Below are 13620 nucleotides of genomic sequence, written 5' to 3' on the forward strand. Positions count from 1 at the left end.
CTTTGCAAGGGAAGTCGCTGTCCACCTCTGCAGTGCTGAAATGACTTTGTAAACGCAATGCATTATCAATACAAATAACACCGAGATAAAACAAACTTACAGGTGTATAACTAATTAAAATGACTAGTATAAAAATTAATGTTTGATATATATGACTTTTTTTTATTGTTCCTACCCCCCCACCCCCCCACCCTCCCAAAAAAAAAAGAAAACCCCAATACAAAACAAACGTTTCATTTCATATTATAAGAAATGAAACAATGACGTGCAGATATTTTAATGCAAGTTAGTTTTATTATTTTTTTCTTTTTTGTTTATTTGTTATCTTATTACTCTTTGCTCACCTGTTGGCTCTCAAATGTCCAGGTACTGTCGGGTAAAGAAGCATCCAGAACACTGATCACCTCTTTAAAGTCTGTGGTGCTGCTGGGTTTAATCAAAGTCAAATCACTGTACTCTGACATCGGAGACATGCAGGACCTGAAGGACTGACTCTGAGACAACATGTCTCCTCCCAGGACCTCCACGTACTTTATAGGTCCATCAGTGTTGAGCTGAATCTGCAGGTTTCTGTTGGGGTTCTTGTAATCATCACAGTCGCTGCGTCTCATGCAGCAGCTACCGCTGCTTCTGCTGTTCCTGATGCATTTCACCGCTAAGATGAGAAAAGTCAGCAGAGAAAGCACGGACACCGAGGCCAGAGAGAGGATCAAATAAAGGGTGATTCTCCCAGTTTTCCTGCTGGGTTCGGACACTTTGTGTCGGAGGTCTAAGATGGGTTCATGGAGACCATCCTCCAGCAGGATGGACACTGTTACGGTGGAGGACTGAACCGGTTCCCCGTCGTCCTTGATCTCTATAAGCAGCCTCTGAGAGGAGTCGTCCTGCTCGGACACAGCGCGTTTAGTCCTCACCTCTCCTGTGTACAGATTGACAGTGAACAGAGAGGCGTCTGTGGCCTCCGCCAGTCTGTAGGAGATCCAGGCGTTGTGGCCCGAATCAGCGTCCACGGCCGTCACCTTAGTAACCAGGTGACCCGCTTTAGCGGAGCGGGGCATCCTCTGATGAGAGAGGGAGCCCAGGGCAGCGGAGGAGGGGTAAATAACAGCGGGAGCATTATCGTTCTGGTCCAGGATAAAAACATGGACAGTGGTGTTGCTGCTGAGAGACGGAGAGCCCTGGTCCTTTGCCTGAACCTGGATCTGAAACACCTTCAGTTTCTCATAGTCAAATGAGTGCATGCTGTAGATGCTGCCGTTATCTGAGTTAATGTAAACATAAGATGAGACAGAAACGTCCTGAACTTTAGAATCCAGAATAGAGTAAGATATCTTTGCGTTTTCACCAGAGTCCAGATCAGATGCTGATACTGAGAACAGAATAGAACCTGGCACTCCATTTTCCCTGAAATAAACAGCATATGCAGGCTGGGTAAATATTGGTGGATTGTCATTTACGTCGGTAACTGTCACATTAACGGTCGTTTTAGACGACAGAACCGGAGACCCTAAATCAGTAGCTGTTATCTCAACACTGTAGTCAGAGAACTTCTCTCGATCCAAAGGTCTATCTGTTATCAGTGCATAATTATCAGAAAAGGAGGATTTTAGTTTAAAAGGAGAACCTTTGGGGAGCTGTAATGTCACTTTACCATTATTACCAGAGTCAATATCTCGGGCAGTGAGCAAAGCAACAACGGTGCCAGTTGGCGCGTCTTCAGGTATTTTGCTCGGTCGCGAAGTGAGAACAATTTCTGGAGAATTATCATTTATATCTATCACCTCAACTTGTACACGACAGTGACCCTCCATTTCAGGAACACCTTTATCTTTTGCAGTAATGTCTATTTCATGTCTTGCAACGTTTTCATAATCCAACTGTCCTCTAAGAAAAATTTCTCCCGTTGCTGAGTTTATCTGAAAAATAGATAGTAAAGTCTCAGGTGTATGATCAGCAAATGAATATTCAATTTCTCCATTCAGGCCCTCATCCAAATCTGTTGCCTCTACCTTTATGAGCATTAAGCCACTTCGACTGTTTTCAGGTACAGTTGTTTTATATAATGCTTTGTTGAAAGTTGGAACATTGTCATTATTGTCTAAAACTGTAACTATGATGTTTGATGTTCCAGTTCTGACAGGATTGCCTCCATCTGTCGCTGTCAACAGTAACTGATGGACCTTTTGTTTTTCTCTGTCTAGAGGTTTTTCCAACACAAGTTCTGGTACTTTACGTCCATGAACCAAATCTTTGACTTTTAAGCTAAAACATTCATCTTTGCTAAGACTGTATGATTTTACTGAGTTACTACCTACATCTAGGTCCTGTGCTGTCTCCAGTGGGTAGCGCGCACCCACCGCTGTCAATTCTGCAATTTTCAAATGTTTTTCTTTGCTAAGAAAACTTGGAGAATTGTCATTGATATCTTTAATTTCCACCTCTATTCTATAAAGATGTAACGGATTCTCTATGAACACTTGCAGAGGTAACACGCAGCTAGTGCTCTCTCCACATAAAGCCTCTCGATCTATTCTGTCATTCACCACCAGCTCGCCCTTCCCCGCATCCACACTGAAATACTGCTTACCAGCCTCAGATGCGACGCGCAGTTTACGGTTAAAAATGTCAGATAACGACAACCCCAGATCTTTTGCAAGGTTTCCTACAACAGAACCATGTTTCAGCTCTTCTGGGATGCTGTAACGTGTCTGTCCGTCTATTGTATTCCACAAGAGAAAGAAATGATGCCACCACAGCGCCAGCCATCTCCAGTCTCGGTATTTGATTCTCTTTGTCATCCCCGGTCCGTTAGAAGATGTTATTCCCCATTGGTTAACTGTTATATGACCATCCCGACATTAATTCCACCACCAGATTGGATATTCCACGATAAAAGAATCCACGAATGCATGAAAACGACAAAGGTCTAAATTCTGGACACCTTCGGATGAGCGCATATCCTCTGAGCCCTGCCGGGGCTACCGCTGTGAGTGGGGGATGGGATAGATCTCTTTGTACAGTTATTCATGCTATTGGCTCACAGAGTCTGAATCTCTCATCCAACCACAGTGCTTTAATACCACTGTGAGGAAATACATTTCTCGAAAATGAATATGACCAAAAATAAATTTAGTTAAGTTTTTGTGGTTATGAAAGCAACATAGCTTTTATACAACTGTGGAGACAAACAAAAAAAAAAAAAGAAAGAAAAATCAAACAAATAATAATAATAATAATAAAAAACGGTCTTTTTTTATTATTTCAGAAAATCTTTTGAAAAAAATTTAAGGATTTAATTCGATGAATAAAAAATGCTCAAACAACGTTTATATAAAACTTAAAAGATATGCAGGAAGTTGTTTAAAGGTTTGTTATAAGGAAATGTAAAAAATATGATTTAGTAACTCAGAAATAAAGCAATCAGAAACCAGACATAGCACTAATGCCTAACACAATACAGTAACACCTCCATAAGGTGATTGTCTAGTAGTCAGTCTACACCTGCATTTCAGTCAGTCAGCTTTCATAAATTTAAAAACAACAACAACAAAAACAAAAAAAAATTACTGTCATTACCAGATGTTGTTATCTAGCAAAAAAAAAAAAAAAAAAAAAAAAAAAAAAAAAACAGCACAAAAACCCTTATTATGCGTGTTTTCTCAACATCTTTAACTTTCAAGCTTTAATTACAAATTAAGAAACTTCCCACACTCTCCTCGTGTTGATTAACCAAATTTCGTATAAATAGCTAAATGAATAAATAAATAAAAAGACTTTGTTGATATGGACTGAAAACAGAAAACTTGAGGTCTAATGTTTTTGCTCACCTGTTGGCTCTCAAATGTCCAGGTACTGTCGGGTAAAGAAGCATCCAGAACACTGATCACCTCTTTAAAGTCTGTGGTGCTGCTGGGTTTAATCAAAGTCAAATCACTGTACTCTGACATCGGAGACATGCAGGACCTGAAGGACTGACTCTGAGACAACATGTCTCCTCCCAGGACCTCCACGTACTTTATAGGTCCATCAGTGTTGAGCTGAATCTGCAGGTTTCTGTTGGGGTTCTTGTAATCATCACAGTCGCTGCGTCTCATGCAGCAGCTACCGCTGCTTCTGCTGTTCCTGATGCATTTCACCGCTAAGATGAGAAAAGTCAGCAGAGAAAGCACGGACACCGAGGCCAGAGAGAGGATCAAATAAAGGGTGATTCTCCCAGTTTTCCTGCTGGGTTCGGACACTTTGTGTCGGAGGTCTAAGATGGGTTCATGGAGACCATCCTCCAGCAGGATGGACACTGTTACGGTGGAGGACTGAACCGGTTCCCCGTCGTCCTTGATCTCTATAAGCAGCCTCTGAGAGGAGTCGTCCTGCTCGGACACAGCGCGTTTAGTCCTCACCTCTCCTGTGTACAGATTGACAGTGAACAGAGAGGCGTCTGTGGCCTCCGCCAGTCTGTAGGAGATCCAGGCGTTGTGGCCCGAATCAGCGTCCACGGCCGTCACCTTAGTAACCAGGTGACCCGCTTTAGCGGAGCGGGGCATCCTCTGATGAGAGAGGGAGCCCAGGGCAGCGGAGGAGGGGTAAATAACAGCGGGAGCATTATCGTTCTGGTCCAGGATAAAAACATGGACAGTGGTGTTGCTGCTGAGAGACGGAGAGCCCTGGTCCTTTGCCTGAACCTGGATCTGAAACACCTTCAGTTTCTCATAGTCAAACGAGTGCATGCTGTAGATGCTGCCGTTATCTGAGTTAATGTAAACATAAGATGAGACAGAAACGTCCTGAACTTTAGAATCCAGGATAGAGTAAGATATCTTTGCGTTTTCACCAGAGTCCAGATCAGATGCTGATACTGAGAACAGAATAGAACCTGGAACTCTGTTCTCTTTTACATATACATTATAGGATAGCTGAGTAAACTTTGGAGGATTGTCATTCACATCAGTGATGCTGACAAGTATAGTTTTTTGACTCGACAGTGACGGGGAGCCAGAGTCAGTCGCTGTTATCTCGATACTATACTCTGAAAAGTTCTCTCTGTCTAAAACGCCATCGGTCACTAATGCGTAGTTATTTGAAAATGAAGGCTTTAATCTGAACGGACATCCACGTGGGAGGTTTAACGTTACATTGGCGTTATTACCTGAGTCTAAGTCTCGTACTCTGATCAAAGCTACTACCGTGCCACTTCGTGCGTCCTCTCGTACAGGATTTGGTTTAGAAGTGAGAACAATTTCTGGGGCATTGTCATTAATGTCCATGATTACGACTTGCACACGGCAGTGACCCTCCATCTCAGGAACTCCTTTATCCTTGGCAGTAATCTCTAGGTCGAGAACTGAATTTAGTTCATAATCCAAAGATCCGATCAAAGAAATATCACCTGTACTCGAATGCAAGTGGAACATGGACAACAACGATTTCGGTGTGTGGTCAGCAAACAGGTATTCAATTTCCCCATTCACACCCTCGTCTGCATCCGTGGCTTCAACGCGTAAGAGTACAGAACCAACCGCAATATTTTCGGGTACAGATATGTTGTAAAATGGCCTTTTAAAAACAGGAACATTGTCATTGTTGTCTAAAACAGTAACTATAACTTTTGTGGTTCCTGTTTTGACTGGATTACCTCCATCTAACGCTGTTAGTAACAACTCATGGACACTCTGCTTTTCTCTGTCAAGTGATTTCTCCAGTATCAGCTCCGGAACCTTTCGATTATCAGACAACTCTTTAATCTTTAAACTAAAGCAGTCATCTTTACTTAGGGTATACGATTTTATGGAATTACTACCTACGTCCAGATCCTGTGCAGTGTCTAAAGGAAAGCGAATACCCGAAGCGGTCGATTCTGCTATCTTTATATTTCGTTCCTCTGTTGAGAAAATAGGAGCGTGGTCATTTATATCCTTTATTTCTACCTCTATTCGATGTAGTTGCAGCGGATTTTCTGCCACAATTTCCAGAGGTAAAACGCAGGTAGGGCTTTGCGCACACAAAGCTTCTCTGTCTATTCTGTCGTTCACCACCAGCTCACCCTTCCCCGCATCCACGCTAAAGTACTGCTTACCAGTCTCAGAGTCCACACGCAGTTTACGCTCAAAAACATCAGACAGTCCTAAATCCAGAACTCTGGCTATATTTCCTACAACGGATCCCTGCTTTAGTTCCTCTGGGATGCTGTAACGAGTCTCTCCGTCTATTGTACTCCATAAAAGAAAGAAATGATGCCACCAAACAGCCTGCCATCTCCAGTCTCTGTATCCCATTGTCGTTGTCATCCCGGTCGCTTCCCGAGCCGTTAAAATATTTTATTTCCCAGAGAGGCTTTCATTGTTATATCCCATCATTCAAAGCCATCACCAAAAATTGATATTCCAGAAGAGATAATCAAATCGTTTTCAAATAAATGTACAACCCTGTATGAATGAAATAAAAGCATCTCTTCTCTAGCACTGAGCACACCGAGAACAACTGCGGTGAGAGCGAATTGGGGGTGGAGTAGATCTCTTTGTACTATACTGAGACCTATTGGTCCGCAGCATCTGCAGTGAAAGTCCAATCACAAGGAGTTATGTCAGACACAAAGATGCTGCGCGCATTCAGAATCACAGACACTATGACAAGATACTAAAAGACAGATCAAATTGGGGGTAATCTTCCTTTAAGGAATCTCTGCGGGGTGAAAATTAATTTCATGAATAACATTTCACGTCTGGTTTGCAAAGATTTTATGATTGTCACCACTAATCTTGGAGTAAGAACATCTTACTATATGAAAAATTAAATGAGAGAAATCTGACAAAGAAGCATGCCCAAAACTAACAAAGAAAACTGCAAACACAGTGAAAAAGGGACAAATGTAAATAAGTAAATTAACAGTAATATTATCTTAGGTTGTCAGCAAATATCATTTTTATTGCGGCTTAGGGAAAACCTTTTGAAAAGTTTACAGTTTATTTTCATTATGTGAACATTTTACCAGTTTCCCAAACAGCACTGAACGAAACATAATATTGAATCACTGAAAACAGATCCGTCATTCAAAGCGTGATCTTTGAAAGGAACGTTTCTTTTTGTACCTCTTTTAATTTAAAGTTAGTAAAACGTAAATAGGTCAAAAGATTGCATTATTCATTCATTCATTCATTCATTTTCCAAACCGCTTACTCCAATAGATTGCATTATAAATACATAAAACATGTTTTTTTTTTTTTTTTTTTTTTTTTTTTTTTTTTTTAAATGAACGCTTCGTTTATTTTGGCAGCTCTTTACAATACTGGACACAATGTTTGCTTCATCAGAAAGAACGCCTAAGGGGTGAGACAGGAACTAATGGTTAAATACCAGTAACAGTTTGTGACCACTAAGACCAGCTATATTGAACTACTAGTTAGTGACCAGTAAAAACAAAACAGGAGCGAATCAGGCACATACATAACCAGTACTATCTGGCGACCAAGTATTGTTCCTCAATAAACTTGGTGTTAGTGGTCGCCACTAAGTACTGGTAATTACATTAGCTCCTGATCCACCCATAAAGCGTTCCCTAATAAAATAACATTTTTGTCTCTTGTTTTAATTTCAAGTTGCAAAGAAAGAGCGAAACAATACTGAATAAATTATATGTAAATCTAGAGTTAAGTGCTCACCTGCTGACTCTCAAATGTCCAGGTACTGTCGGGTAAAGACGCATCCAGAACACTGATCACCTCTTTAAAGTCTGTGGTGCTGCTGGGTTTAATCAAAGTCAAATCACTGTACTCTGACATCGGAGACATGCAGGACCTGAAGGACTGACTCTGAGACAACATGTCTCCTCCCAGGACCTCCACGTACTTTATAGGTCCATCAGTGTTGAGTTGAATCTGCAGGTTTCTGTTGGGGTTCTTGTAATCATCACAGTCGCTGCGTCTCATGCAGCAGCTACCGCTGCTTCTGCTGTTCCTGATGCATTTCACCGCTAAGATGAGAAAAGTCAGCAGAGAAAGCACGGACACCGAGGCCAGAGAGAGGATCAAATAAAGGGTGATTCTCCCAGTTTTCCTGCTGGGTTCGGACACTTTGTGTCGGAGGTCTAAGATGGGTTCATGGAGACCATCCTCCAGCAGGATGGACACTGTTACGGTGGAGGACTGAACCGGTTCCCCATCGTCCTTGATCTCTATAAGCAGCCTCTGAGAGGAGTCGTCCTGCTCGGACACAGCGCGTTTAGTCCTCACCTCTCCTGTGTACAGATTGACAGTGAACAGAGAGGCGTCTGTGGCCTCCGCCAGTCTGTAGGAGATCCAGGCGTTGTGGCCCGAATCAGCGTCCACGGCCGTCACCTTAGTAACCAGGTGACCCGCTTTAGCGGAGCGGGGCATCCTCTGATGAGAGAGGGAGCCCAGGGCAGCGGAGGAGGGGTAAATAACAGCGGGAGCATTATCGTTCTGGTCCAGGATAAAAACATGGACAGTGGTGTTGCTGCTGAGAGACGGAGAGCCCTGGTCCTTTGCCTGAACCTGGATCTGAAACACCTTCAGTTTCTCATAGTCAAACGAGTGCATGCTGTAGATGCTGCCGTTATCCGAGTTAATGTAAACATAAGATGAGACAGAAACGTCCTGAACTTTAGAATCCAGAATAGAGTAAGATATCTTTGCGTTTTCACCAGAGTCCAGATCAGATGCTGATACTGAGAACAGAATAGAACCTGGAACTCTGTTCTCTTTTAAATACACTGTATACGTGGGCTGAGTAAATGCAGGTGGGTTGTCATTTACATCAGTAACTGTTACATTAATGCTCTTTTTAGACGACAGAGGGGGAGAACCCAAATCAATAGCTGTTATCTCAACACTATAGTCTGAGATCTTTTCTCGGTCCAAAGCTCCATTGGTCACCAGCGCATAGTTATCAGAAAAAGATGGCTTTAATTTAAAAGGTGAACCTTTTGGAAGCTGTAAAGTCACTTTACCATTATCACCAGAGTCAACATCTCGGGCACTGATTAAAGCGACAACAGTTCCACTTGGTGCGTTCTCTGGTATTGAGTTCGGTTGGGACGTGAGGAGTATATTAGGAGGATTATCATTAACATCTAATACGTCAACATGTACAGTGCAATGCCCCTCCATTCTCGGTGTTCCCCTATCTGTAGCTGAAATATCTATTTCGTAATTAGTATTTATTTCGAAATCTAAATTCCCAATTAGGTGCATTTCTCCCGTAAGAGAATGTATATCAAACACGGATCGAACCAGATCTGGGGTTTGCGAGCCAAATGAATACTCCACTTCTCCATTCAGACCGTCATCCGCATCTTTTGCTGTCAGTGTAAGGATGGGTGTACTTTGAACGATATTTTCGCTGATAGTGATTTTGTAAATATTTTTTTCAAATACAGGAATATTGTCATTAATATCTAACACATTTATGGTTATTTGGGAAGTCCCAGATTTAGCTGGGTTTCCTCCGTCTACAGCTGTTAGTGTAAGCTGATGTGTAGGGTTTCTTTCTCTATCGAGGGATTTAGATAGGACTAATTCTGGGACCTTCCTCCCGCCCGACATATCTTTAATTTTCAAACTAAAGAACTCGTCTTTACTTAAAGCATAAGATTTTACCGAGTTCAGTCCAACATCCTGATCTTGCGCTGTCTCCAAAGGAAAACGAACGCCTACCGCTGTGGACTCAGCTATTTGTAAAGTTTTTTCTGCTGAAGGAAATTTAGGATAATTGTCATTAATATCTTGTATTTCCACTTCTACTCGGTACAGCTGTAGTGGTTTATCAATCACGACTTGTAGAGTCAATACACAGCTTGCGCTTTGTCCACATAAAGCTTCCCTGTCTATTCTGTCATTCACCACCAGCTCACCCTTCCCCGCATCCACGCTGAAATACTGCTCACCAGCCTCAGAGGCGACACGCAGTTTACGGTCAAAAATCTCAGATAACGACAAACCCAGGTCTTTGGCAAGATTCCCAACCACAGATCCCTGTTTAAGTTCCTCTGAGATGCTGTAACGAGTTTGTCCTTCTATTGTATTCCACAGGAGAAAGAAATAATTCCACCAGACCACTCGCCATCTCCAGTCTCGATATCCTATTGTCTTTGTCATGACGGATCACCTAAAATGATTTCCCAGTCTGGTCATCAATGAAGAAAAACAAATGCCATCCATTGGAATAAAGCAAGAACCCAGAGAAAACATAAAAAATCAGCTAATTGGACCAGACTTGGTTTTTATTCTCTTAAAATCTTTTAAGAGCATCTTTTCCTCTCATCCAGCTTACAGTGGAAGTGTGTGCAGCTCTGCTGCCGCACGGGGGAGGGACTAGATCTCTTTGTACAGCTCCACATTTCATTGGTTTAAATCAGTTATCTCTACCAACCACTAAAAGAGGAGATGACGCTTACTTTTAAAGGCGCATGCACTTGACGGAGTCTGGTTGGATGCATGGAGACTAAAACACAGTGTTACCAAGAGCTATTATCAGCAATATCTCTGATGGAAATAGTAATAAAAAAAAAAAAAAAAAGAAAGTAACACTTAAAATTTAGTTACTATTAATGTCAATCAAACGTTTTTTTTTTTTTTTTTTAATCACAGTTGTTACTTTTTGTATCACATCAGAACCCTCATTTAAATGGTCGCTGTCCACTTCTGTGGTGCTGAAGAAAAGCGTGGCCATCCATATAGTGACACTGGTTCACAGCAAAAATCTCAAAAATGCATTAAAAGGTATGTATATGTTTGAGATGTTTCTGGAAAACATTATGAAATGGAGACTCACTATAAACCATTTATATAACATGAAACTGCAGTTAAGATAAATTTTAACTACTCCACAATGTGGACTAATATATTATTGTAAGTGTACACAAATGTAGTAAATGTCAACAGTACAAAAAACAATATTTATGGAACACAGGGAAAATGTATAATTTTGTTTTACAGATTATTTGTTGCCCTCATTAAAACCGCATCATGTGAGGACAGTTAAGTGTTTCAGCCATAGGAAGAGAAATAAAGATCAAACGAAAGTTTGCAGTTTCTGTGTGCTCACCTGTTGGCTCTCAAATGTCCAGGTACTGTCGGGTAAAGAAGCATCCAGAACACTGATCACCTCTTTAAAGTCAGTGGTGCTGCTGGGTTTAATCAAAGTCAAATCACTGTACTCTGACATCGGAGACATGCAGGACCTGAAGGACTGACTCTGAGACAACATGTCTCCTCCCAGGACCTCCACGTACTTTATAGGTCCATCAGTGTTGAGCTGAATCTGCAGGTTTCTGTTGGGGTTCTTGTAATCATCACAGTCGCTGCGTCTCATGCAGCAGCTACCGCTGCTTCTGCTGTTCCTGATGCATTTCACCGCTAAGATGAGAAAAGTCAGCAGAGAAAGCACGGACACCGAGGCCAGAGAGAGGATCAAATAAAGGGTGATTCTCCCAGTTTTCCTGCTGGGTTCGGACACTTTGTGTCGGAGGTCTAAGATGGGTTCATGGAGACCATCCTCCAGCAGGATGGACACTGTTACGGTGGAGGACTGAACCGGTTCCCCATCGTCCTTGATCTCTATAAGCAGCCTCTGAGAGGAGTCGTCCTGCTCGGACACAGCGCGTTTAGTCCTCACCTCTCCTGTGTACAGATTGACAGTGAACAGAGAGGCGTCTGTGGCCTCCGCCAGTCTGTAGGAGATCCAGGCGTTGTGGCCCGAATCAGCGTCCACGGCCGTCACCTTAGTAACCAGGTGACCCGCTTTAGCGGAGCGGGGCATCCTCTGATGAGAGAGGGAGCCCAGGGCAGCGGAGGAGGGGTAAATAACAGCGGGAGCATTATCGTTCTGGTCCAGGATAAAAACATGGACAGTGGTGTTGCTGCTGAGAGACGGAGAGCCCTGGTCCTTTGCCTGAACCTGGATCTGAAACACCTTCAGTTTCTCATAGTCAAACGAGTGCATGCTGTAGATGCTGCCGTTATCCGAGTTAATGTAAACATAAGATGAGACAGAAACGTCCTGAACTTTAGAATCCAGAATAGAGTAAGATATCTTTGCGTTTTCACCAGAGTCCAGATCAGATGCTGATACTGAGAACAGAATAGAACCTGGAACTCTGTTCTCTTTTAAATACACTGTATACGTGGGCTGAGTAAATGCAGGTGGGTTGTCATTTACATCAGTAACTGTTACATTAATGCTCTTTTTAGACGACAGAGGGGGAGAACCCAAATCAATAGCTGTTATCTCAACACTATAGTCTGAGATCTTTTCTCGGTCCAAAGCTCCATTGGTCACCAGCGCATAGTTATCAGAAAAAGATGGCTTTAATTTAAAAGGTGAACCTTTTGGAAGCTGTAAAGTCACTTTACCATTATCACCAGAGTCAACATCTCGGGCACTGATTAAAGCGACAACAGTTCCACTTGGTGCGTTCTCTGGTATTGAGTTCGGTTGGGACGTGAGGAGTATATTAGGAGGATTATCATTAACATCTAATACGTCAACATGTACAGTGCAATGCCCCTCCATTCTCGGTGTTCCCCTATCTGTAGCTGAAATATCTATTTCGTAATTAGTATTTATTTCGAAATCTAAATTCCCAATTAGGTGCATTTCTCCCGTAAGAGAATGTATATCAAACACGGATCGAACCAGATCTGGGGTTTGCGAGCCAAATGAATACTCCACTTCTCCATTCAGACCGTCATCCGCATCTTTTGCTGTCAGTGTAAGGATGGGTGTACTTTGAACGATATTTTCGCTGATAGTGATTTTGTAAATATTTTTTTCAAATACAGGAATATTGTCATTAATATCTAACACATTTATGGTTATTTGGGAAGTCCCAGATTTAGCTGGGTTTCCTCCGTCTACAGCTGTTAGTGTAAGCTGATGTGTAGGGTTTCTTTCTCTATCGAGGGATTTAGATAGGACTAATTCTGGGACCTTCCTCCCGCCCGACATATCTTTAATTTTCAAACTAAAGAACTCGTCTTTACTTAAAGCATAAGATTTTACCGAGTTCAGTCCAACATCCTGATCTTGCGCTGTCTCCAAAGGAAAACGAACGCCTACCGCTGTGGACTCAGCTATTTGTAAAGTTTTTTCTGCTGAAGGAAATTTAGGATAATTGTCATTAATATCTTGTATTTCCACTTCTACTCGGTACAGCTGTAGTGGTTTATCAATCACGACTTGTAGAGTCAATACACAGCTTGCGCTTTGTCCACATAAAGCTTCCCTGTCTATTCTGTCATTCACCACCAGCTCACCCTTCCCCGCATCCACGCTGAAATACTGCTCACCAGCCTCAGAGGCGACACGCAGTTTACGGTCAAAAATCTCAGATAACGACAAACCCAGGTCTTTGGCAAGATTCCCAACCACAGATCCCTGTTTAAGTTCCTCTGAGATGCTGTAACGAGTTTGTCCTTCTATTGTATTCCACAGGAGAAAGAAATAATTCCACCAGACCACTCGCCATCTCCAGTCTCGATATCCTATTGTCTTTGTCATGACGGATCACCTAAAATGATTTCCCAGTCTGGTCATCAATGAAGAAAAACAAATGCCATCCATTGGAATAAAGCAAGAACCCAGAGAAAACATAAAAAATCAGCTAATTGG

At 42.2% G+C, this 13620-nt stretch overlaps 3 protein-coding genes across 10 annotated transcripts in view; all 3 read right to left on the minus strand.

Moving 5' to 3' along the window:
- LOC306763160 (protocadherin gamma-C5-like) overlaps positions 1 to 13620 on the minus strand; it is a gene marked incomplete at its 5' end in the record, with an annotated part of 115073 nt that overhangs the window by 18221 nt on the left and 83232 nt on the right. The window contains one exon of one of the 8 annotated variants that reach the window (XM_079249880.1): positions 345 to 2804. The exons of the other annotated variants lie outside the window; for them this stretch is intronic. Coding sequence (XP_079106006.1) covers positions 345 to 2798 — 2454 coding nt within the window. Of the gene's footprint in view, positions 1 to 344; positions 2805 to 13620 lie in introns of those variants that run through there. 8 annotated transcript variants of the gene reach the window in all.
- On the minus strand, positions 7641 to 10106 carry LOC306763165 (protocadherin gamma-C5-like; the record flags this gene model as incomplete). Its single annotated transcript, XM_079249897.1, has 1 exon — positions 7641 to 10106. One exon carries the CDS (start codon positions 10104 to 10106, stop codon positions 7641 to 7643), a length of 2466 nt encoding a protein of 821 aa, XP_079106023.1.
- Positions 11023 to 13509, minus strand: LOC306762995 (protocadherin gamma-C5-like; the record flags this gene model as incomplete). The annotated part of the gene is made up of 1 exon (XM_079249664.1): positions 11023 to 13509. One exon carries the CDS (start codon positions 13507 to 13509, stop codon positions 11023 to 11025), a length of 2487 nt encoding a protein of 828 aa, XP_079105790.1.

The sequence above is a fragment of the Telmatherina bonti genome (assembly GCF_933228915.1).
Source record: "Telmatherina bonti genome assembly, chromosome: 12".
Taxonomy (NCBI): domain Eukaryota; kingdom Metazoa; phylum Chordata; class Actinopteri; order Atheriniformes; family Telmatherinidae; genus Telmatherina; species Telmatherina bonti.